The sequence below is a fragment of the Thalassophryne amazonica genome, chromosome 3, assembly GCF_902500255.1.
Source record: "Thalassophryne amazonica chromosome 3, fThaAma1.1, whole genome shotgun sequence".
NCBI classification, from domain to species: Eukaryota; Metazoa; Chordata; class Actinopteri; order Batrachoidiformes; family Batrachoididae; genus Thalassophryne; species Thalassophryne amazonica.
In genome coordinates, this window is record NC_047105.1 from 41485417 (window position 1) to 41512308 (window position 26892).

Consider the following 26892-nt stretch of genomic DNA (forward strand, 5'->3'; position numbering starts at 1 on the left):
TGGATCCTTTGGATCTATTAAGCTTATACGAGGGCTGTCAATAAAGTAACGGTCCTTTTTATTTTTTTCAAAAACTATATGGATTTCATTCATATGTTTTTATGTCAGACATGCTTGAACCCTCGTGCGCATGCGTGAGTTTTTCCACGCCTGTCGGTGACGTCATTCGCCTGTGAGCACTCCTTGTGGGAGGAGTCATCCAGCCCCTCGTCGGAATTCCTTTGTCTGAGAAGTTGCTGAGAGACTGGCGCGTTGTTTGATCAAAATTTTTTCTAAACCTGTGAGACACATCGAAGTGGACATGGTTCGAAAAATTAAGCTGGTTTTCAGTGAAAATTTTAACGGCTGATGAGAGATTTTGAGGTGATACTGTCGCTTTAAGGACTTTTCACGGTGCGAGACGTCGCGCAGCGCTCTCAGGCGGCGTCATCAGCCTGTTCAAGCTGAAAACCTCCACATTTCAGGCTCTATTGATCCAGGACGTCGTGAGAGAACAGAGAAGTTTCAGAAGAAGTCGGTTTCAGCATTTTATCCGGATATTCCACTGTTAAAGGAGATTTTTTTAATGAAAGACGTGCGGACGGGTCCGCGCGTCGGGACGCAGCCGACGCGGTGCGGCGGCACAGGAAAAACACCTCTGTTGAAAGCCTTAAGGACAAGTTGGAACATGTCCTGCCTGTTAAACAATTTCTCATATACTCACTCCACTGAAAGCCATCAAAAGCCGCCTGGATTTTACAAATGGTTATCAACACGGAGGTGTTTTTCCTGTGCCGCCGCACCGTGTCGGCTGCGTCCCGACGCGCGGATCTGTCCGCACGTCTTTCATTAAAAAAATCTCCTTTAACAGTGGAATATCCGGATAAAATGCTGAAACCGACTTCTTCTGAAACTTCTCTGTTCTCTCACGACGTCCTGGATCAATAGAGCCTGAAATGTGGAGGTTTTCAGCTTGAACAGGCTGATGACGCCGCCTGAGAGCGCTGCGCGACGTCTCGCACCGTGAAAAGTCCTTAAAGCGACAGTATCACCTCAAAATCTCTCATCAGCCGTTAAAATTTTCACTGAAAACCAGCTTAATTTTTCGAACCGTGTCCACTTCGATGTGTCTCACAGGTTTAGAAAAAATTTTGATCAAACAACGCGCCAGTCTCTCAGCAACTTCTCAGACAAAGGAATTCCGACGAGGGGCTGGACGACTCCTCCCACAAGGAGTGCTCACAGGCGAATGACGTCACCGACAGGCGTGGAAAAACTCACGCATGCGCACGAGGGTTCAAGCATGTCTGAAGTAAAAACATATGAATGAAATCCATATAGTTTTTGAAAAAAATAAAAAGGACCGTTACTTTATTGACAGCCCTCGTATATGAAAAAGTATCGGTATCGGCCTGTATTTACTTTTCCCAGTATCGCCCATCTCTACTTACAACTACTAACAAGCTGATTTTGAGTTTTAACACCACAATCGCTTCTGGTAGCATCAAAGGCAACCACAGACCTAAACAATGAGTCAGCACTTCTGTCTTTGTGCGTCCTGCCCACTGTTGGAAACTTCTGTTTATTACATAGTTTCCAACAGTGAAGCAGCTGAGAGGAGCAGTGTGTTGTGTGGGCCGCTGAAGAGGAGGTACTGCTGGCCCACCACCACCAGAGGGCACCCTGCCTGGAGTGCGGGCTCCAGGCACCAGAGGGCGCTGCCGCCTCACAGGAGCAGCCGGGGTGACAGCTGACACTCATCACCTGTGACAGCTGTCACCACTCATCTGATCTGCATCGGTATATCAGCAAGACGTCATCTCCACCTCTTGGCCGAGATATCGTTCTACCTGAAAGGTAATATCCTCAGCCTGACTGCTTGATAGAAAGCCCTTTTTGTGATTTTTGTGAGTGATAACAGACTTTTTCTCCAACGAGAGGTGGAGGTAGCTTCCCTGGCGTGCAGATTGCTGGGTGCAGACGCACCCACGTTTAATTGTGTTTTTGTTCCTCGCCAGCAGTACCAGGTCTGACACGCGGAGGCAGTGGCCACCTGGGAGTTCGGGACTTGGCGGCTCCAGTATTCCCGGGGTCTGGTGGCGGAGGAAATCGTGTGGTTCCGGTTCTGCTTTGGACAGGCGTCTCCTATCTTCGAGCCTGCCCACACGACACCTTGTAATTTGACCTCTGATCTATTGTGTAATCTGTTGTGTTTGTTGTGCACGTTCGCAACAGTAAAGTGTTGTTATTTGACCTATTCCATTGTCCGTTCATTTGCGCCCCCTGTTGTGGGTCCGTGTACTTACACTTTCCCAACAGGATATCTCGGCCAACGTCATGGATCCCGAGGGGAGTCAACCGGCTGTTGAACGGCCAATGGAAGAACAGGGTGCACAGGCGCCCGCAGGAGGAATGATCGGTGAGTTGCAGCGGATCCTCACCGTTTTCACGGCTCGGTTGGATTTAATGACCGAGCAGAACGTGGAGGCTCTCGCCGCGCAGGTGGAGGCGCGCCCTCAGGGCGCTGCTGCGGCTCTCCCTCCTGTCAACCCTGTGCGTAACAGTGACGTTCCACTGGTCGTTCAACGACCCCTCCCACCTTCCCCTGAAGCATACATAAGCCCTCCAGAGCCGTATGGAGGTTGTGTGGAGACGTGCGCGGACTTCCTTATGCAGTGTTCGCTCGTCTTCGCACAACGTCCTGTCATGTACGCGACTGATTCTAGCAAGATAGCTTATGTAATTAATCTGCTTCGCGGCAAGGCACGCGCTTGGGCTACAGCGCTTTGGGAGCAAAATTCACGGCTCCTTCTGACATATGATGGGTTTGTGAGGGAGTTCAGAACAGTGTTCGATCACCCAAATAGAGGAGAGACCGCTTCAGCCGTGCTGCTGTCAATGAGACAGGGGCGCCGGAGCGCAGCTGCTTATGCAGTCGACTTCCGCATCGCGGCTGCGAGGTCCGGCTGGAATAACACTGCCCAACGCGCCGCCTTCGTAAACGGACTGTCGTTGGTCCTAAAGGAGCTCCTGGTGGCTAAGGACGAACCGCGGGATTTAGACGGGCTTATTGATCTCGTTATACGATTAGACAATCGGTTAGAGGAACGCCGTCGGGAGCGAGGCGAAGGACGTGACCTGATACGCGCCGCCCCTCTCCCTTCCGGGTTCGAAAAGGGGCCGCCCTCCCCACGCTCCACAGCCGCAGCGCTTTGTGGGGCAACAGCTCCCCCTGTTGACGTTGTTAGGGAGACGCACAGGGCCAAAATGGGAAGGCTGATCCGTGGAGAGTGTTTTCTCTGCAGCTCAACAGAGCACACACAGAGAGACTGCCCCAAACGGCCAAAACGTCAACACTCGCCCTTAGAGACTGGGCTAAGGGGGGTTCAAGACATTCAAGTGAGACACACACAAATTGCCACACGACTCCCAGTCACAATCCTGAGCGGGGATTTAACCCTTCAAGCCCGAGCACTGGTGGACATGGGGTCAGAAGGGAATCTGCTAGACAGCAGATGGGCAAAGGAGGTAGGGCTCCCTCTGGTGGTGCTTCCTACGCCATTGCAAGTGCGGGCACTAGATGGCACCCTCCTCCCTTTACTCACACACAAGACACCACCAGTAACTCTGGTGGTGTCTGGAAACCACCGGTAGGAGATTGAGTTTTTCGTAACTCCTGCCACCTCCCGCGTGATTTTGGGCATCCCATGGATGTTAAAGCACAATCCCCGGATCGATTGGCCGTCTGGGGTGGTGGTTCAGTGGAGCGAAACCTGCCATCGGGTGTGTTTAGGATCCTCGGTTCCTCCCAGTTCCCAGGCTAAGGAGGAGGTCAAAGTCCCGCCCAATCTGACGGCAGTGCCAGTTGAGTACCACGACCTTGCTGACGTCTTCAGCAAGGATCTGGCACTCACCCTTCCCCCGCACCGTCCGTACGATTGTGCCATTGATTTGGTTCCAGGCGCTGAGTTCCCGTCCAGCAGGCTGTACAACCTCTCACGACCTGAGCGCGAATCAATGGAGACCTACATCCGGGACTCATTAGCTGCCGGGCTGATCCGGAACTCCACCTCCCCGATGGGGGCAGGTTTCTTTTTTGTGGGCAAGAAAGATGGCGGACTTCGTCCATGTATTGATTACAGGGGGCTGAATGAGATTACGGTTCGCAACCGATACCCGTTGCCATTATTAGATTCCGTGTTCACCCCCCTGCATGGAGCCAAAATCTTTACTAAACTGGATCTTAGAAATGCGTATCACCTGGTTCGGATCCGGAAGGGAGACGAATGGAAGACGGCATTCAACACCCCATTAGGTCACTTTGAGTACCTGGTCATGCCGTTCGGCCTCACAAACGCCCCCGCGACGTTCCAAGCATTAGTTAATGATGTCTTGCGGGATTTCCTGCACCGATTCGTCTTCGTATATCTAGACGATATACTCATCTTTTCTCCGGATCCTGAGACTCATGTCCGGCATGTACGTCAGGTCCTGCAGCGGTTGTTGGAGAACCGGCTGTTTGTGAAGGGCGAGAAGTGTGAGTTCCACCGCACCTCTTTGTCCTTCCTGGGGTTCATCATCTCCCCCAACTCCGTCGCTCCTGATCCGGCCAAGGTTGCGGCGGTGAGAGACTGGCCCCAACCCACTAGCCGTAGGAAGCTGCAACAGTTCCTCGGCTTTGTTAATTTCTACAGGAGGTTCATTAAGGGCTACAGTCAGGTAGTTAGCCCCCTGACAGCCCTGACCTCACCAAAAGTTCCCTTCACCTGGTCGGATCGTTGCGATTCCGCGTTCAAGGAGTTGAAACGGCGCTTCTCGTCTGCAGCCGTTCTGGTGCAGCCCGATCCTAGTCGCCAGTTAGTGGTTGAAGTGGACGCCTCGGACTCAGGGATAGGAGCTGTGCTTTCCCAGAGCGGGAAGACCGATAAGGTCCTTCACCCGTGTGCCTATTTTTCCCGCAGGTTGACCCCGGCCGAACGGAACTATGACGTCGGCAATCGAGAACTCCTTGCGGTGAAAGAGGCTCTTGAAGAGTGGAGACATCTGTTGGAGGGAACGTCCGTGCCATTCACGGTTTTCACTGACCACCGGAACCTGGAGTATATCAGGACCGCCAAGCGGCTGAATCCCAGGCAAGCCCGCTGGTCACTGTTCTTCGGCCGTTTTGACTTCCGGATCACCTACCGTCCCGGGACCAAGAACCAGAGATCGGATGCCTTGTCCCGGGTACATGAAGATGAAGTCAAAACGGAGTTGTCGGATCCACCGGAACCCATCATCCCGGAGTCCACTATCGTGGCCACCCTCACCTGGGACGTAGAGAGAACCGTCCGGGAGGCCCTGGCACGAAGCCCGGACCCTGGAACTGGGCCGAAGAACAGACTTTACATCCCACCAGAAGCTAGGGCTGCAGTCCTGGACTTCTGTCACGGCTCTAAGCTCTCCTGTCATCCAGGGGTGCGAAGAACCGTGGCAGTTGTCCGGCAGCGCTTCTGGTGGGCGTCCCTAGAGGCCGACGTCCGGGATTATATCCAGGCCTGCACCACCTGCGCCAGGGGCAAGGCTGACCATCGTAGGGCTTCGGGTCTGCTCCAGCCGCTGCCCGTGCCCCATCGCCCCTGGTCCCACATCGGCCTGGATTTTGTCACGGGTCTCCCGCCGTCCCAGGGCAACACCACCATCTTCACGATAGTGGACCGATTCTCCAAGGCGGCCCACTTCGTGGCCCTCCCGAAGCTCCCGACGGCCCAGGAGACAGCGGACCTCCTGGTTCACCACGTCGTCCGGCTGCATGGGATCCCAACAGACATTGTCTCAGATCGCGGTCCCCAGTTCTCCTCGCACGTCTGGAGGAGCTTCTGCCGGGAACTGGGGGCCACGGTGAGTCTTTCATCCGGGTACCATCCCCAGACCAACGGGCAAGCAGAACGGGCCAATCAGGAGATGGAGCAGGCCCTGCGTTGCGTGACAGCCGCGCACCCGGCGGCCTGGAGTACCCATCTGGCCTGGATCGAGTATGCCCATAACAGCCAGGTGTCGTCAGCCACCGGCCTCTCCCCTTTCGAGGTATGTCTGGGGTACCAACCGCCTTTGTTTCCAGTGGTTGAGGGAGAGGTCGGTGTGCCCTCGGTCCAGGCCCACCTACGGAAGTGCCGTTGGGTGTGGCGTGCCGCCCGTTCTGCCTTGCTGAGGGCCCGGATGAGGTCAAAGGCCCATGCAGACCGTCGGCGGACCCCGGCCCCTGCGTATCGGCCAGGGCAGGAGGTGTGGTTGTCGACAAAGGGCATCCCCCTCAAAGTGGACTCCCCCAAGTTACAGGACTGTTACATCGGTCCCTTCAAAATCCAGAAGGTCATCAGTCCAGCCGCAGTGAGGCTTCAGCTGCCGGCCTCACTGCGGATCCATCCTGTATTTCACGTGTCCCGAATCAAACCACATCACACCTCACCCCTCTGTACTCCGGGTCCGGCACCGCCTCCTGCCCGGATCATTGATGGCGAGCCGGCTTGGACTGTGCGCCGGCTTTTGGATGTCCGTAGGATGGGCCGGGGCTTCCAGTATTTGGTGGACTGGGAGGGGTACGGATCTGAAGAACGCTCCTGGGTGAAGAGGAGCTTCATTCTGGACCCGGCCCTCCTGGCTGATTTCTACCGCCGCCACCCGGACAAGCCAGGAGGCGCCCGTTGAGGGGGGGGGGTCCTGTTGTGTGGGCCGCTGAAGAGGAGGTACTGCTGGCCCACCACCACCAGAGGGCACCCTGCCTGGAGTGCGGGCTCCAGGCACCAGAGGGCGCTGCCGCCTCACAGGAGCAGCCGGGGTGACAGCTGACACTCATCACCTGTGACAGCTGTCACCACTCATCTGATCTGCATCGGTATATCAGCAAGACGTCATCTCCACCTCTTGGCTGAGATATCGTTCTACCTGAAAGGTAATATCCTCAGCCTGACTGCTTGATAGAAAGCCCTTTTTGTGATTTTTGTGAGTGATAACAGACTTTTTCTCCAACGAGAGGTGGAGGTAGCTTCCCTGCCGTGCAGATTGCTGGGTGCAGACGCACCCACGTTTAATTGTGTTTTTGTTCCTCGCCAGCAGTACCAGGTCCGACACGCGGAGGCAGTGGCCACCTGGGAGTTCGGGACTTGGCGGCTCCAGTATTCCCGGGGTCTGGTGGCGGAGGAAATCGTGTGGTTCCGGTTCTGCTTTGGACAGGCGTCTCCTATCTTTGAGCCTGCCCACACGACACCTTGTAATTTGACCTCTGATCTATTGTGTAATCTGTTGTGTTTGTTGTGCACGTTCGCAACAGTAAAGTGTTGTTATTTGACCTATTCCATTGTCCATTCATTTGCGCCCCCTGTTGTGGGTCCGTGTACTTACACTTTCCCAACACAGTGAAGCTCAACTCTCTACTAAATATCAGTGTTGCCGTGAAGCAGAGGTCTTGGAAAATAAAGCAGTGCTGACTTATGGATTTGATTCATAAATAAAATTAATACAGATAGAATAACTCCATTAATGTCAATTCTGTCATTTTACAAAGTTAAAATATAACATATATATCTTTTAATTTTAAATAATGCAGTAATTCTGAAGTTTTGTAACAAACACAGACAGATGCCAAAGGGGTTATGGGTAAAATGTGCCTCCACTAACACTGATTGGTTGATTCATTCATTCTATGTAAAAACCAACATATTAATGTGAGGTGTGTGTGTGTGTGTTGGTGTTTACATATAAATGTGCTTTTGTAAAATATGCCTTTTTTATTTGTTAAAAAAAAAGCCAAAAGCGTCCAGATGCTCATACTGCCATGAACACTGAACACTACTGGCCAGTAGATGGCAGTAGAGACCGTAAAAACGTGCCAAAACAAAATTCCAGGTAATCCGTGTCTGCTATGTTTAAGATGCATGGAATTTAATAAACACAAACTGAATTTCAGACATCTTATATATCTATATATTACTCTGAAACACAGACGACAGCCAGTGTTTGACATAAACAGGACATTAAATAGCAAGCAGGAATTGATTGCAGTGATTCCAATTGAAAATAATGGAGAAGCAACCTGGGCTTCTTCTGGCATTTTTACATAAAACAAACACAATAACAACATCTATAAACTCAGAGAATATATTCATGAGAGTTTTAGGCACAATATTCAAAGGGTTTGATGCTGTTGTCTGTGTGGAGCCTGATCAGAGCATCTCAAATGCATTTCTTCTGTCGTGAATGTACTGACAGTACCCATAATGCACCTGGAGACAGCATGTCCACACTAAAACCTTCAAAATTAGAGTAATACTTTAAAACTAAAACCTTCAGACGTGACGTTAATTTAAATAATTTGTCCAAAATTAGTTTGGTTAAAATTTTAACCATAAGTTAAAACTGTATGCCTCTTGATGACTTGGGTGATATTGCCATTGTATCAGTATGTGTTCAAAAGAAACAAGTTTTGTTTTTTTTCTTTTCTGTGACCACTTCTTTGCCTGCAGAGGAGAAAGCAGATTCTTTTGGAGCTAGTTCTCTTCTGTCTACAGAGAATAGAGTGGTTTTTTTTCTGGAACCAGCTCTTCTCTGTTTGCAGAGGATAGAATTATACATATACTACAAAACATTTAACAGGTAGGTACTTAACTGATTTTAAACTTAATAAATGTTTGTTACTATAAAGCTTTGTTGACCACGCCTCCGAACATATGTTATCAGTCTAAAAATTATCCGACCAAAACTTCTGGGGAAGATAATTGGTCCGATGATGGTTTTCAAAGTTATCTGAAAAGCTAATCAGATAATGAAAACTTTAGCTTCAATAATTAGCAGTTAGCAAATTAGCAGAACTGTGCCCACCACTGTTTTTTTAAGGTATAGTTTTGTTGATTGGGTGGTGGTTTTCATGATGGGTGGCTTGGGTGTGGACATTAAAAATTATGGCAAGTGTATTTCTTGAGTAACTATGGAATAATGAAAGCTACAGATACCAGCTAACATTGCATTAAAATATGTTAAACTGAGAAGTTATTTCTTTATTACTTTTTTTTAAAAAAAACCTAATCCTTCCCAACCCATGCAGTTGTCAAGGATACCAAAACCAGAATGTCATGTTGGACATTTTAACATAGGCTTCTATGGGAAGCATCCCCCTTTTGGAGCCACCTTCCAGCATCCATTGAAAGAACTGCAATATTTTCCACTTCTGGGTTTACTTCATTTCAGATGGACAGGGCTTGGAACATCCACTGCTCTGAAGTTTTGCTGTCAAAACCCTACACTGTTACCAGCACATGGAATTACGAAATTCATTTTTAAAGTCTACAGTCAGTACAGGGTCTGTATGTGTACTCGCACATACATTGTTGCTTGTTCATGCTATTAAATGATTTTGCCTCTGTTAGTTGAAGATTTATAACATGGTTTATGTTGATGCTGAGATGGATGATGAACATGAACAGTGAAGAAACTGGTCTCTGGATGATTTGGGCCCTGCAGCAGGGTGACAAGTCAAATGCTTGAACTGATGAGTGCTGCAAGGTCTTTTGCTCTGAAGCCTCCTAACATTACTGTCTCTCTTCTTCTGGCAGGTGTCGATGAAAGAAGCAGGAGATGGCCTCCATGCACAGATGAATTCTATGATGGGAGCCCTCCAAGAACTCAAGCTCCTCCAGGTTCAGACAGCGATAGAGAATCTTGACATTTCAGGACGACCAATTAACCGAGGACCTCCAAACCCTGCTCCACAAGCTCCTCCAGATTCAGCTATGCCTTGTTTCAGCCCTCCTGCGGCCAAGGAGCCCAGTCCAAGCCCAAGACCCAGGCCATCACTAGAAAGCAGATCCAGCATCAGTGAAGATGAATGCAGCTCGTCTCATCACAGAAGCAGCACAGGAACTTCATCTTCATCAGCATCCAGCCTGGAGAGTGATAGAAGCGAGAGTAGTGTAAGAAGCAGGAACAGTGAGACAAACGTTGAGTCTATACCAAAGAGGTGGTCAGGATATGCCGCACCCCAGGTGGACTTCTATGGACCAATAGTGGGAAACCCCCCGCCAGAGCCTTATTCTCATCCATCAGTGCCCAGCCGTGCACAGGTGGTTGATCTGCCTGGTATCCTGTACAGCCTCTCCAGAGAAGGTCCATCATTAGACAGCAACTACTCCCTGGACAGCACAGACGACACCAGTGACTGGACGTCATCACTCATGAGCCGCAGCCGTAACCGGCAACCGTTAGTGCTCGGGGACAATGTCTTTGCAGACCTCGTGGGTAACTGGCTAGACCTACCAGAGGTGGAACAGGATGATGCAGAAGAAGAGCACATGAGGAAGAGACGAGAGAACAGGACAATGGATGGAGGAGCAGACAGACCGGACACTCTGGCTCACCCTCTCCGTCTGAGCCGCTCACAGGAGATCTGTCAGAAATTATCACTCACGACAAACATTTTCAAGAAATTTCTGCGCACCGTCCGACCTGACAGGGACAAGCTGCTGAAAGAAAGACCTGGCTGGGTCGCGCCTGAGCTGCCCGAGGGTGACCTTTTCAAAAGACCCAAGAAACTGGTTCCTAAAGGTTCTAAGGGGAGCTTCTACCTGCCGTTCTGGGCAAATGGACAACAGGGCAAAGGCAGGCCTTGTCCATATCTAAGTGAAATGGAGGCAATCCACAACCAAGTCCCACAGTTCCACCAGCCGCCATTTGCCGCAATTTATTTGGACAGGAGGCAGCCAGGGAGAGGTCTCGAGAAAATGCAGCCCTTGTTTGACTACAACACGGCTGTGTGGGTTTGACAGTGAGGCTGAGGCCAACAGACTACCCGTGATGTCAGACTGAATGAGTGACAGGTGCTGGGGGCTGGAGGGGAATGAATGAGAGACTTAAGAAAAGAAACAATCAACCTCACACCCCAATGTGTCCTCCTGGAACTAGGAGATGATCAGGGCAACGTTTTACCATGTGACAATCCTGTGTGCGTGCATGCATGCGTGCGTGTGTTTGTGTGTGTTAGTTTTGATGGACTTTAGCATCACATTTTGTATTACTGTGTGTACCCGTGTGAGTGTATGTTCTGGATGTCTGGATAGGCAGTACTGACTTTTTTGATGAAAACGTCTCTGTTGACTTCATTATTACATGTATTGAGATGCATGTCCTCTGTTTTCAGGCTTCATTTGACAGCAGCTCTATTCTCCTTTCATATCTATGAATAGAACACCAACTGCTTCACTGCATGGTTTTTCTAAGTGACATTACAAACAGCTGTCCCTGGAAGCACTGCCACTAAATACAGATAATAAGATCCCTGCTGGTTCTTTTAAAGGAGTTCAATTGTGCAAAATACTTTTCTCATACCACCTTTTATAGTTATATATTGTTGGGCTTTAATGTTTAACAACTTCAAATTTCTGCAATTCTTCACACTTGAATGCAGAAATGATTTAGCTATAAGCAACATTAAGATGTGAAATGTCTATTTTTTTGACATTTGTGACATACATCACAGAAATCCGTATATGGACTTCTGCTGGCTTTGTGAGACACACCCACTTAACCAATTTACCCAACTTACCATTGGGTTGCATTGAGAATGGTTTGAGTCCAATTATTTCATCAATCTGCTCAAATGAACTAAACTTAGATAGAAAATGCACCAAGGTGACAAACACCTTGAAGCCGGGTGTTGGCTGTGCCCTTTTGTCAGGCAATTATGTGATTGGATGATTATGTTGGTGCAATCGGCCTGTGGAAACAGCTTTATTTTCCAACTTGGTGATTAACTCTTGGGATTTTCTCTGGCGACTTCCTCTGTTCTGGACAAATGGGTAGACAAGTCCAAAAGAATCAATGCTCCAGACACAACTGGGTTTAAAACCAGGATGAGCCATTTTTTCAAGGAGGAGGTCCTTAGAGTGTCATGTCACCACATCTATTTTTCTCCAACCTACCTCTGTCCTCAGCTCATTCGAGAGTGTAATATGACCCAAACTCCTCCCTCCTCGCCAGCCAAGTTTTAACAGACCACTCCCTCTTCATCATGGTGATAGCCAAGAGTGCCACAGGATAATGGCACAGATGTTTTCTCTTCTGCTTGAGTCTCCTGCCAATTTCTAAATCACCAGATCATCAAAGTAGTAGATTTGTGAAACGATTGTGTTTTATTGTACATGCAACAAATTTTGTGCAGACATTGTTTGATATGTATAATATAAAAATTTACATATCATGCCAAGCTCAAGTTTGTTTTTTTTTTCAACTATGTAATTGTGGTTGGAATGGATTCAGTGTGAAAGAAAACATACAAAATAACACTTCATTTGTGTCTGTATGACAAATAGTAATCAAGACAGTATTTTGAAGATATTCCAGAACGATGTGGCGGCCATCTTGGATTTTGTTATTTATTATTCTTAGGGGAAAAATTTACCTTGGTGTGATATATATATATATATATATATATATATATATATATATATATATATATATATAATGAAACCATGTCTATGAAAGGTTGGTGCTTTTACCATAAATGCACAATCGTTTCACATATCTGTCTCACTATATGACCTGCAGACAAATGTTTTCTGTTACACTGACCATGTTTACATACACTACAAAAATCTATTGTTGACCTTATTCTGAATAAGACCATATTTAGATTATGGTGTTTTAATGCTGGTAAAACTCCAATAGAAGGTCTTTGTCAGATTAAAGTGTTTACATGGACACAATGCACCCCAGTAATCAGAATAAGATTGGAATACTCCATACCTTAATCACATTTTTGTTTAGGCTTACTCTGATTATGACCTTATTCTGGTTATGGCAGTGTCTTAATCAGAATAAGATCAGAATATTGTTTGTGTAGACACAGGTACTGATTTCTAAAAATGAAAAAAATTGAAGTTGGCATGGTATGTCTTTTTCTTTTTTATTCTATCTCAAACAATGTATATTCAAAATGTGGTGCTTTTACCATATAACACACAGTCATAGTGATATTTCACACATCTGCCCCAATAAGAGATATGCAGACACAAACATTTGAGGGAGCAATCATCAGGGGGTTTGACAACGTCAGAGAACATCAGAGATCTGGCCGACAAAACTGCCTAAATGAGAAAACTGACAAATCGCTCAGTTTACACCCAGCATTAGAAACCTGAAAATGTGGTTCTTTTTAGGATTTATCACAATGGTGATTCTCGATTATTTTTGGCTACTAGCTTCATTGTCTCTTTAAGGCTCTTGGTGACTCCATGACCCCTTTTAAAGGCTTGAGTCAGTCTGGTGACGCCTTAAAGACACACGGGTTTAATCCAACAACCTCATCTACCTTGCTCAGGGAAGAAATGTTTAAATATGAGACACTGCCATGTATGTAAATGGGTTTTAAATATACCTTCAAGACTTCTAGCCTCCTTTCATCTAGCCTAGTAAGACGTACAGCTGTATAGTGCGTGACGAGTTCACATCATCAAAGACTGGGCTTTGCTCTTTGATGTTTTGTCCCTTGTAATCGGGGATGTTACACTTGCTGTCACATTGGAAATACAGCATTTTCATGTTGACACGGCACACGCTGACTCAACTGTCACTCCCCGGGTTGTTTATAGAGAGCGAGAAGACACAGAGATGGCATAGGCAATGGTACCATCTGGTACACGGACGTGATGCTGCCGCAAGCTAACTGAATTCCGAAGATGGTGTTACATATTGTAAATATAGGAGTGAACATATTCCAGGGCTGTCACAATATTGAGACAATTAAAGATGAAGAGAAAAACAACAATATAGCACAAGGCACAGGATTCAAGAATAAATGTGGAGAACATTGTACATATTCATCAGCAGCAATAATCAACACTTGGCAATATCCCATTATGTGACTGTCATATTCTGCACAGATGATTATGTCACAAAGCAGCATTTCATTATTTATGCAGCACCACTGAACAAGGTGTAGTTCATTTTGATCTTCTTCAAAATTGACAAAACGTATTTTTGTTGAAATCTGCATACTGCAAAATACCTCTATTTCCGTGGTCTATTGGAAAATTACAGCTAGTTGGCTTAGGAGGGGATTCCATGATAAATATAAAGTTCTCTCTAAGACGATGGAAGCGCAAGGTTCCAAGGTCACATTTGTATTCGATGAAACCTAAGAATGCAGAATTTTTCACATGCTAGTAAAAACATTACACTCCACACAGACTAGTTTCGGCAAACCAAGTCAAATGTAATCGTCATGGACATTAGTTTTGACAAGTTGTCTTACTTGTCCAGCAGATATCCAGCAAAACATCTGTGTTTAATGTGTGCGGATGTTATCCGTTCTTTGGAACGGGAAATACTGGATCCCTGTGCTCCCTTTTTATTTTTATTTTTTTTTGGTATAATCAGTTGCAGTTGAACACCTGCCATGAACATCTGTTTCATGATGCAGCAAATCAGTGCTGTCCATGAATGGCATAGTAGGGTCCCTTTATTCAGAGAGTCGCATCAACAGAGAACATGGCGCCATTTTGGAGCCAAATGTGCTGAACTACTGAATGAACCTTTAATGTTTTCAACATTTTTTTAATCATTTAACCAGATACAGTAACGCATCCAGGTACAGGTACTATCAAAATAAATATAAAAATAGTTAAGCTATCAAATTTACAATTTACTATGATTTATGTAATTAATTTAAAGCCTGATTTTTGCTTCTGTAACCCTGTGTCATAGAGTTTTAAAGTTCTCAGTCTCTGGATTATGCTTTATTATGGATTAATTTGACCCTCACCAAGCTTTCCTTTCTACAATCATCAACTCCAATTCAAAGGTAAGCTGTACAATTTCCTCTTTTTCTGACTCCGTGTTGAAATTTTGCAGACTTTTCTGCCAAATGTATGTGATCCCAAAATGTAATCAGCTTGCGCACTGCAAAAACTGTTAATATATGATGGGAGACAAAGGAGTGAAAGCAGAAAAGTCTCAAATCACAGCCTTTTGCTGTGTCTGATTTAACAGGTGCACATCAGGCTGCGGGTCCGAGTCTGAGCATGGTTTTAAAAAAATAAACAGCCAGCTTTTAAACACGGAAATGACTTTGGTCCCAAATGTTCTGGGTTTTTAATGGAAATACATTGCGATCGGACAGGACATTTTATCCGATGTGAGCGAAAAATCCATTACACAAAATCCGTTATATACGGTGTTTATTACATTGAAAACAATACGAAAACATTGGGACTTTTTTGTCGGTGAGTGTGAATATCTGGTTTATACAATGACTGTTTAGTTGTGTTTTACTGTACATGGGACTAAGCAATAAATTTACCTCGCATAAACTTTGACAATGATGTCGGCTTCCATCCCACACGGCTGACTTTATTTTCCCAAATTTTTCTAATGTTCAAATCTGAAGGGAATCTGTACATCTTGAAGCCCTTGTTGTGTCTATTTGTGCATTCAAATGCACAGCAACCCGGGATTTTCAGTAAATAAATTACATAGATGGATTTACATGCAGACAGTTTAACAGCGAATGCTATTTTGAACCCAAGATAACACCACAAGTCACGTGACTGTTTTTTTTTTCGACTTTTTTTTTTCTTTCGTCGCTACTCTCTGAAAAAAGGGACTCTATGGCATAGCCGCCCCCCCCCCCATCATCTATGACATCACCACAGGAAGTGCGCCATGGCATCGTGTTGCTGTATTTTAACCCACATGAGTAAAAATGCAAAGATGAAATTTAGATCTTTTTGCTGATATAATTTTATAAATCCTATATCTGAATGATAATGTACAAAATTATAATGGTGCTGAGAAAACCCTCCCAAATAGTCAAAAGGGATTCCACCTTTAAATTAATGTTTGTGCTATATACCATGTTAGAAATATGCTCCTTTTTTCCATTTCAATCTGATTCACACCAGATAAGGATACACAACAGCTTCCCTCAGGTTTACAGAAGACACTGCCCAATCAGATTCAAAATATGCAAGGACAATCCGATCATTATATTGTTGAAATGGATCATTTTAGTCTGTTTTAATGTGATTCTAGATCTTTCAATGTATCCAGTAGGGATTAGGCCTCAGGCAGCCGATCCATATGGTGGTGTCTCAGTATTCAGGTCATGACGTGCTGCACATTCATAGATCAGACTGTCCAACACACGCAGACGCTGTATGTTGAGACGGTTATAAGGCACAGACTGAGATGTCATATTGCGGTATGTGTATGTGAAATGTGATGTTTAGTTCTTTCTATTTACAGAAGCAAATTATTGCTGATCATTTTCACTGAGGTTCTGGGAACCTTCAGTTGTGATTCGGTGGCATGTGCACTGTAAAATTTTCACTGATTCTTTGTAAATTAAATATTTGCATAAAGCCATGTGTGTCAAGTTTGATTTAGTCTTTTATGGTGTTTTTTTTTTAACTAAGTTAAAAGCACCTAAAGCATCACTCGTCCGGTAGTATTCCAATAGTGGTACTATTTTGTTAGCAAATTAAAAAAGAAAAAAAAAGCCACTTGTACACAGGGCAGAAGGCCATTTGGTGTGAGCAGTGTGAAATACCAGGGCAGAGTAGGGCACTTCATGCAAAAAGGGTGGAATTACTGTGTTCAGTATTCATGGGTATTTTATATTCCAAATATATCAACCCATCATACTGGTACCTTTCTTTCCCTGTAAACTGAATTGCTTCAAGTATGATGTGGCATCAAGGAAGAGGTGAAAGTGTTTCTGATTTCTGGCTCATGCCAATCTGCCAGAGACCACAGGGGACAGTGGCCTTGAAAGATCCAGATTGGAGAATATCCGAAATAAATTAAGACTTGTTCCTGGTTTTTTTTTTTTTGTTTTTTTTTTAAGTTATTGATGATGTATGCTGTACACTCATTCGACCCTGACAAAAGAATAGTTCAAAGACATCATTAAAGCCCAATATTACTATGACATTCACACTCATGATAGAGAAGGATGCTGAGGATGGAGCCATCAAGCAGGAGGAGGCCAAAGAGGTTTATGGATGTAGTGAGGGAGGATATTTAGGTGGTTGAAGCAGGGGACAGGGTGAGATGGAGACCGGTGAGATGGAGACTGGTGAGATGGAGACTGGTGATCTGCTGTGGCAACCCCTAATGGATGCAGCTGAAACAACTAAAAATAAACCAGACCATCTGTTATGGCCATTTTAACAAAACAAGCACAACACAATTGACAGAACATGTGATGACAGAAATGTTGTAACTAAACATATCACATGGACACATATCTCACTAACAAATGTAATGGATTTTTTTTTTTTTAATCTGTCTTCTCTCAAAGACATTGGATTGGAAATGCAACCCCAAATCCGAAAAGGCTGGGATGATATGGAAAATGCAAACAGAAAGAAAGAAAGAAAGAAAGGCACTGATCCTTAGATTTATTTTGTCTTCTATTTCATTGCAGACCGTAGAATGATATCTCGTATTTTGTGTGGTCAACTTCATTTCATTTGTTAATATATACAATCCGTTCCTGCATGTAACGCCTGCAACCCAATCCAAAGACAACTGGGACTGGTGCAATTTATAATAAATACAAGAGCATTTGGAAATTTCTGATGTCCGGCAAGGGTTGACGAGGACTCAAAACATATGTGATTCACATCATGACCCGGACTTTACCTGGCTTCAGATTCTACAACACAATGCAATAATTGCATACTAATCCAGAATGGTCCAACTGATCAAGATGTTACAATCTGATATTTAATTCACAAGCTGAAACAAAATAGTGTCTTTGTGGTCTTGGTTTTACCTTGTGATGTCATATCTTTCTGTTGCAGAACCTGCATATTGATCTGGATCACTCCCAACACATCCTGAGCCAGAAACCGGATCTGGATCACCTCCAAAATTCAGTGGACTCTTCCATTCCCTAATATGTATCTGTGTTGAAAATTTGGTGAGAATCCGTGAAGTAGTTTGACGTAATCCTTCAATGTATATATAAAGTGAAATCTTCTTCCAGAATCCGGATCTGGAGCACCTCCAAAATTTAATGGAGTCTTCCATGGCCTAATATCTATCTGTGGTGAAAAGTTTGTAAAAATGCATGCAGCAGTTTTGATGTAATCCTTAAAAGTCTACAAAGTGAAATCCTAATCCAGAATCCAGATCCGGATCACTTCCAAGGCCTAACACCAATGTGTGGTGAAAATTTGGTGAAAATCCATTAAATAGTTTTTACGTAATCCTTCAAGGCCTATATAAAGTGAAATCTTGATCTAGAATCCGTTTTAAAAATTTAATGGAGTCTTCCATGGCGTAATATGTATCTGTGGTGCAAATTTAATCAAAATCTGTGCAGTAGTTTTGACATAATCCTGCTAACAAACAGACAGACAGATAAATAAATAAACACCGATGATTTTATGACGTCCTTGGTGGACGTAATGATTAAAGAGTCACTTTTACAGTTTTGAGAAAAGTCAGGGGATGGATACATGAACATTTCCAAGTACGTACACACACGCACACACACACACACACACACACACATCAGTTGTGAATGCAGGTTTGTACTTGTTTGGTGCACTTGGTTACTGCGCTGTGACCTGCTCTGTTCGATCTCAGCTACAAGAGGCAACCTCCATCAATGGTGCACGTGCCATTATTTGCAATAGCATCATGTGGGTGCAACTTGAAATATTTGGGCTTGTGTGAATGTTGCATTTGTTGCAGGTTGAAATAAATGGATGTGTGTAAGATGACAGCTGTAAATTTAATCTCTCTTCTGTCTGATTTTCCCCTGGGACCTCTGCAGTGGACGCTGACTGTCTGACCTCCTCCTCCTCCTCCTCTACTCGTGGCTAGTCAGCTGTCACTCTCTCACAGCTCCACGACACCACTCCCACCACAAATGTGGAGCATGCAACGCCTTAGCACAGATCAGTTGTACAACTTTACAACTCAGCCATTCTGCAGCGCACTGTGAATGCAAAGCCCAGGATTCAACACTGACCACCTGAACACAAATTATCAACGTTTTGTGAGCACACATTTGCATGCATGTGTTGCAGCGATCCTGCTGTATCCAACTGCAAGCTAATTTCCTGCCAAGTGCTCATCTTTCAACAGGCCTTCAGCTGTGCAGCCGCACGGCTGAGGAATGTGCTCGCGTTTCACTTTTTATAATCGCCGGCAGCTAAAAGTTCAGATTCGTCACTCAATGCGGCTTTGGTGCGAGACGTTCCCACAAGAAACGTGAGCCGCCTTTGCGTGCCAAAGCTGGCGAAACCATAGGTCATCTGTAGTAGCACATAAACACCCCACTTTGGAAATGAAGACGACTTCTTCAAGCTGCAAGGCTCAGCCAGATTTGGCAGAAAGATAAAGAGTTAAATCCAGGGCAAATGATTTGGGATTTAGCATCTGGCCGCTGTCACTTCTTCAGCTAAAGTGGAACTTCACACACATGGATGATGTTGCATTGAACATCATTAATCCTGAGATCAAAGTGGCAACAGCATTGCACAAGAAAGTCTTCTGTAACACAAGACGTGCTTTCCTGCACAGTGTTGTGCATCCTGCACGTGAATTCCAGACTGTAGTCCCAGCCGCAGACTGAGCCCACGCTCCCCATTGACACAAGGTGAAGCAAGGCATCGTCCCAAACACACCCTGCAGCCCTGTGCTCCTCGTAGGCGTGATTGACACTTTTGAGGTGTTCTAAAACAGGTGAACACAGCACAGAGGAATGTTTCTTTCCATGGTTTGATCTCTATTCCTGCCTGGCCCGCCTTGTGAATCTGTGGAATTCTATGTGTGTTTGCACAAATGCAGTCTGATGTTCCAATAACTCCCACTGCAGACTGCAGATTGTGTTGCCGCGCTGTTGTTTCAGGCCTGTGAGCTCCAGAACCCCCTGCTGGGCTTTGCTCGGGTAATCTTCTTGGGAGGTGAAATCGGGCGTTTGATCCTGGAAAATTTGCAGTGGGGATTTACTCAAAAAGGAAATTTAAAAAATGTTTCAAATGATAATGTGTTTGAAAAATGTACAAAGAAGGTAGGTTTTGGATAATTTATATATGTGTCAGATATAAAGAAGATATGGATGCTATTTTTAATTCTTATCTTGACTGTGTTACAGCTTCAGCAAATTAGGGTCATCAGATATCAAAAAAACAGTAAACATTAAAGCTACTGTGTGTAGGATTTACTGTCATCTAGTGGTGAAGTTGCAGAGTGTCTCACACTGCTGCTGGTCATGATTTTGTTTTCCTTCATGTTTTCACTTCTGTGGCAGGATTTCTGCTCCCTTGTATCCACATGGCGGGTGTAACATGTCGGTCTCCATGTCGGTGGTGGGGGGGGGGGGGGGTAGATATGATAAGTGCAGATATGATAAGTGCATTCATTCTAAGCTCATGCAAACACATTGATTCATTGTTGTATGCAATTATACACTAACTAGTGTGTTGCCCGTGGGGATCCATGGGCTCTACATTGGGGAGTGTTTATAAAATAGGTAGCTGACATTTTTCAAGGGTGGTATTAAATTATGCAATGTTTCTATAATGATTTGGAATGATGTGTGATTCTGCAATGTAATTATCAAAGTTAATTGTCCACTGTTGTTAGCTAATATCCCCAATTTCTCAGTTTTTTTTTCCAGTTTTCACTGCGTTCATCCTTGACCCAAAATACATACACATACTAAATGGCAAATGTCAGCTCTCCCCAGTTTGTCCATGATCGAAGTTATGCACATGAACGAACGCGTACATGCACACAGAGGCCACTTGGCTTTTAATATATAGATAAACAGATGCTATATTCCTTTTCTACAAATACACAGTGATGGGCACCGCTAACCGAAAAGTTAGCTTCGATAACAGATAATCAGCTAACTAAAAAGTTATCTTTTATAAAACTAAGCCGATAAACCACCCAAAAATTTATTGGAAGCTACAGCTAACCAATAACTTTCAGTATTGTCTCCAGTACACTTACAACTACTAACTAGCTGATTTTAAGTTTTAACACAACAATCACTTCTGGTAGCATCAAAGACGACCACAGACCCAAACAATGAGTCAGCACTTCTGTCTTTGTGCATCCTGCCCCCTGCTGAAAGCTCCTGTTTGTCACATAGCTTGCAGCAGTGAAAAAGTTGTTTAGCTGCAGTAAGATGCTGCAACAACTCTCAGCCGCTCAAAGAATTATAATTTATGGGATATCTCAAATTAGGACGAATACTGCCATGAACACTACTGGCCAGTAGATGGCAGTAAAGACTGTAGAGCAAACAGGAAAATATTGGAAAAGCAACCTGAGCTGCTTCTGACAACAAGTAACAATGTCTATAAACCCAGAGAATATATTCATAAGAGTTTTAGGCACAATATACAAAGGGTTTAATGCTGTTGTCCGTGTGAAGCCTGATCAGAGCGTCTCAAATGCATTTCTTCTATCGTGACTGTACCCATAGTGCACTGGGCAGCAGAGCATGCCCACACTAAAACCTTCAAAATTACTGCAGTACTTTAAACGAAAACATATAGCTGATTTTGTCACGTTCTAAAACTTCAAAAGTGGCGTTAATTTAAATAACATGTTCTACATTTGTTTGGTTAAAATTTTAACCATAAGTTAAAACTGCATGTCTCTGGATGACTTGGATGATATTGCCGGTGAATTAGTATGATGTCAGGTCAGGAGCACTGATGTTGTAATGACTTTGCCTCTGACTACAGAAGACAGCGCGGTTTCATCCTGGGTTTGCACTGTGCACGTTTTAGCCTTTTTCTCTCCTTTTTTGAATTGTGCCGAGTTTCAGCTTAATCATATGTCCTGCATTGTGTAGTATACATGGAGTAACGAGCTGCGTTTAACATCTCATGACCACCTCTCGATCAGCAATCGTATGGTTGGATGAAAATCAAACCTGTTTAGTATTCTGGTCGGCAGTTGTGAGGGTATCCCGCTGCTGAAGCAGCGTCTATGCACTGATTACCTCTCGCACCGTGCATGTGCAAACACCGGAGAGAGCATAAACAGTGATCATCTCTTTGGGAGAGCAGTTTCTGTTTCTTTTTCCCCCTTATTCATCAACTCATGTAAAGTCTTGTATTTTAAAAAAAAAACTTTGACGTCTCCCATCGAGTTTTTGTAAAAATAAGAAATGTAAATAAAGTTTGAAAAAAAAGAGAAAAAAAAAGCTTCTGTTTACGTCTTGCTTCTGGAAACACGAGTCCCACGTGCAGGGCTTAATTTGAGGGGGAGCAAGCCGGCGCACGCTCCGGAACCTCGGACGCGCGCTCCGGAACCTCTGACGTTGGCTCTGCCAGCTATTTATACTGGATCTGGTGATCCGCCACCTCTCTTGACTAACAAAATATTTTTTAAAAAAAATCACTGCGATTGCTCACTGCCACTCACACCGCACTCCTGTCTGCTGTGTGGAATTGCGCCAAATCTGGCAACAGGTCCAGAGGCTACGCTCGCTGTTTTGATCCAGATGTTGACCGTAGCCGCAGAGCTCCGTGGCCACCGAGAGAGAACTTGGATTCTTTGCGGGTCCCGCATCCGTTCCCCCGGAGGCAGTGAGTGAAGGGAGAGCCGCGCATTGTGTTCTACGTGTGTCTGTTTATAATCTTCTCGCACAGAAGAAAAAAGAGAGTGTTTACACAAGAGAGAAAAGTGAGAAAATGTTAATGCCTGTTTGAGAAAAGTGTGTAGTGAGGGGTTTTACAGCCTTAAAACATCTATAATAAGTGTAAAAAATAGCGCTGACTACTTTGCGGATTTTGTTTATCGGGGGTTATTTTTAGAACGTAACTCCCGCGATAAACAAGGGACTACTGTACATCATTAAACAGGAATTTGTACTCTATCCGGATTTGGTGTGACTACTAATGTCATTAGGCCTACAATACATGCCCAGTTTATTTTCGGTGTGGCGCACAGCATTGTTTGCAAGCCCCCCCCGCCCTTCTTTTTTTTTCTGCACCGGAGCCACCCATCCTCTGCGCTCCGGGACCTCCCACTTTACAAATTAAGCACTGCCCACGTGTGGTTTTTGAACGTACAATGTGAGTAGTCAGATTACATCAGAGCATCGGGCCGTACAGTGTGAGAACATAAATCGTGCGCTCTGAACTTTTACACCCTGCGGTTTTGTCGTACAGTTTGAGCTGGAGCCGAGTGCAACGATTGAACATATCGTACAATGTCTGCCCAGCTTAAACCAGCTTTCCTCTCTTTACAGAGAACAGAGCTGTTTATCTGTAAAGCTACAAAACAGGTACAAAAACTGCTACAAAACAAGTAAGCGCTAAAATCTTTAACATCAAATTTAACAAAGGTTTTTAATCTGTTAAAACTTTATTTACTTCACCTGTAAAAATGTTAGCGATTTAAACATTATCAGACCAAAATTTATCAGAAGATAATTGGTCTGATGATGGTTTTCAAAGTTATCTGAAAAGCTAATCCCATAATGAAAACATTATTGTTGTGTGGGCCGCCAGAAGAGGAGGTACTGCTGGCCACCACCAGAGGGCGCCCTGCCTGAAGTGCGGGCTTCAGGCACGAGAGGGCGCTGCCGCTACGGACACAGCAAGGAGTGACAGCTGTCACTCATCATCTCATGACAGCTGTCACCCATCTACACTTCATCATGCTACTCCATAAAACCCGGACGTCATCTCCACCTCGTTGCCGAGATATCTTTGACCTGTGACGGTAACTTTCTCAGCCGTTGTTTTTGTCTTTTCAGACAGTGTTTGCTTCTGTGTCGTTTGCAGTCAGTTCTGTGAGTACTCGCAGCTGGAAGCTGAGTTTGTGATACGTGGAGAGCTGACGTCTTCGCTCCCCATGCCAAACTATTGATAAGTAGTAACTACTGCACATACCAGTTTTCTGGATTTGAGGTGGAGGTGGAATCTCCACATTTGTTGTTACTGGGTGTTCACACACCCACATCTGATTGTCTCTGCTCCTCGCCAGCAGTACCAGATCCGACATTCGGAGACGGTGGCCACCTGGGGACTCGGGACTTGGCGGCTCCAGTATTCTCCAGGTTCGGTGGCGGAGGAAATCGTGTGGTTCCGGTTCTTCTCAGGACAGACGTCTTCTATCCTCGAGCCTGCCCACACGTCACCTTTGTGATTGACTGTTTGCAAAATTTTACATTCCTCTGTATTGTGGTTGTGCTCATTCACGACAGTAAAGTGTTCATATTTGACTCTTTCATTGTCCGTTCATTTACGCCCCCTGTTGTGGGTCCGTGTCACTACACTTTCCCAACAATTATCTTCGATAATTAGCGGTTAGTGATTAGTGGATCTGTGCCCGCCACTGCGAATACATACATCTAAATCCTACACAGTGTATCTTTACATTTGTAGCCAAAAATACCCCATAAGCACTGACTTGGTATACCCAAAAAATAAATAAATACAAACAAAAATCAGGTCTTCATGCTACCAGAAGCAAATTAATTTACACTAGTATGCTCTTATCTGCTTCAGAAGTAAATTATTATGGATTTTGGCATACTGAATTCAAATATGACAATAAAAAGACCTGATTGGCTACTGTTTCCAAGATATTTAAGTTTTTTATATTAAATTTATTTTGGAACAAAAAAGGGAAAAATATTATTCATAGATGTAAAAGTACAGAGATCAGTTATTATTCAGTGTCTCCTCTGCGCTTCTTGGCTCATACCTTGTACTCATTAAAGGACACATCGCACCGAAATCATAACTTATATTTAGACAGTTAGTGACCATCCAATGATCCACTGGGATTACTTTGTGCACTTCTGTGACCAGTTTCAAAGTATACGGCATTTGCAGCAAACAGCTGCGGAGATGTGTGGAAACAAAGTACTCGTGAGTACTCAGGTGTTTCAGACAAGTGACATAGCTATTAGAAGCATCCCAGCGTGTGCTTCAATGGAATGTACCTAACATTAACAACTGAGGCACAGATTAATTCCAAAGTTTACATGTAAGTGTGATGTCGTGCTATGAGGACTCATTTTAAATGAAAACTGAAAAATGCTACAACGCTGAGGTTTTTGTGCACCTGCACAGCCATAAGTCATAAACGCAGCCTGTCAATAACTATCTGTGTTCCAGGTTCAGCTTTGTGCACGATTAATTATAAATGTTATCAATAAATTCTAAAAAAAAAAAAATACATCTGCTGCCAGAGGAAAAAATATCTTAGAGACATTCCTTTTCGCCGCAATCTGAGAGGAGCAACAAGCAGCATCATACACATATACACATACACACACACTCCAGTTCCAAATTCACACTCAAAGCAAAAAAAAAAAGAAAAAACCTTACCAGAAAAAACAAAAGCCATGAAATCCCAAACATGCCAGACTCACTGTGTTATAGATTTAATTCCAAATGTAAACTCCATATCTTCAAAGAAGCACATATGCGCGTGCGATTTCCGGCTGCAGCTTTGCCTCTGTCACGATTGCGAGAATAAATAATGGAAATAATGTATTCTGACTTTTTCCAATGTAACAAATTCTTCTCCGTGTCAGGAAGTCTGTTAAAAACAGCGTCATCATGAAGATTTCCCCACGTCCATGTCCACAGCTTCGGTAAACCAGCATCCACACAAACAGCATGTCACCACACTTTAGGGTCCAAAATCCAACACTATGAAAAAGGTAAGAGTTTTGAGGTGAAACAGGCCGTCTCCTCTCTGTAATCCGAGTCTTCACTTTCAAACGGCAGCTCAGAAGCTTTGTTCTTGGATGGAGCAGGTTCATTTTTCACTGTCAGTCACTGGGATGTTTCCGTTTTGCTAATAAGTGCGTCACACATTGAAATATGTGACGTGGTCCGTCTTTAGTCTTCTCGGGATGTCGTCTTTTAGATAACACAAACTAATTGCAAGTGATATGCTAGAAAAGGACACAACACTTTAGAATAATTCAGCCTTAAGCAAGATAAAATGCACAGAGTTTTTAAGTTTATTTAAGCCTTCGACACAGAGCTTAGACAAACTGAGTCCTCTAGAGAGACTGAATATGACAACCGCGCTCATCTATTTATTGGAGACCCGCGGGCATCGCTCCTCCTTCGACTTTTTTATTTATTTCATTCCCAAGACATGGTTTTCTATTGGAAGCGTCCTCTAGTGAACCCTAAGCAGGTGTTAGGCCATTATTTCAATGTGACAAACGCTCCCATTAAAACGTGAAGGATTTACAACTGATTTTTTTAAAAGACCTTCAGCCACAGGTGCAGCTGGCCTGAGGCCCCCCGCACGTGGCCTCAGCCACAGGTGCAGCTGGCCCGAGGCCCCTCGCACATGGCCTGCGGGAAAGCACCTAAAAGGCCTTGGAAAGCCCCTGACAGACTGAATGACTAATAGAGCCCTTTTTTTTGGGTTGAACACCTGCTAGTTCAGCCAGAGGACATACAGTTCGGATCAGGACACTTGATAGTTCATCACAGTTCAAATATGGACCTAAAAATTCTTCTACAGTCCCTCCTCTGGGACTCGAAAGAGTCCCATTACATCAACTATACTCTTGGGTTGTTTACTGACAAGACATCTTCATTTGTGCATTGCAATAATAAAAAAAGAAAAACACATCACTCGACTTACTGATAACTCTGGTGCGGATATGAATATCAGTGATACTTCACACGGTAAATATATTGAAGTGCAGGTGAACCTACATACTAAGGCACAAGGTGAGCAATTAGGTGGATTATATCAACGCAAGGTGACATTCAAACATTGAGTTTTGGTGTAATTCAAGGCACTTAAAATGGCCACATAAAACAAGTTACAGCAACTTCTTAATCATGGCAAAGTAAAGGCTTTACATTGACATCAGTGCAACCAGTAATCTTCAGGCATCTATTGACTCACTCAACCAGA

The 26892-nt window shown here is 44.5% G+C and overlaps 1 protein-coding gene across 2 annotated transcripts in view; it reads left to right on the forward strand.

Moving 5' to 3' along the window:
- The window catches only part of inka2 (inka box actin regulator 2), a 43358-nt gene extending 32511 nt beyond the window's left edge, over positions 1 to 10847 (forward strand). For both annotated transcript variants that reach the window (XM_034166092.1, XM_034166094.1), the window contains exon 2: positions 9567 to 10847. In XM_034166092.1, the coding sequence (XP_034021983.1) occupies positions 9567 to 10772 (1206 nt within the window). In that variant the 3' untranslated portion in view covers positions 10773 to 10847. The remainder of the gene's footprint in view (positions 1 to 9566) is intronic.
- Positions 10848 to 26892: the final 16045 nt, after the last annotated feature.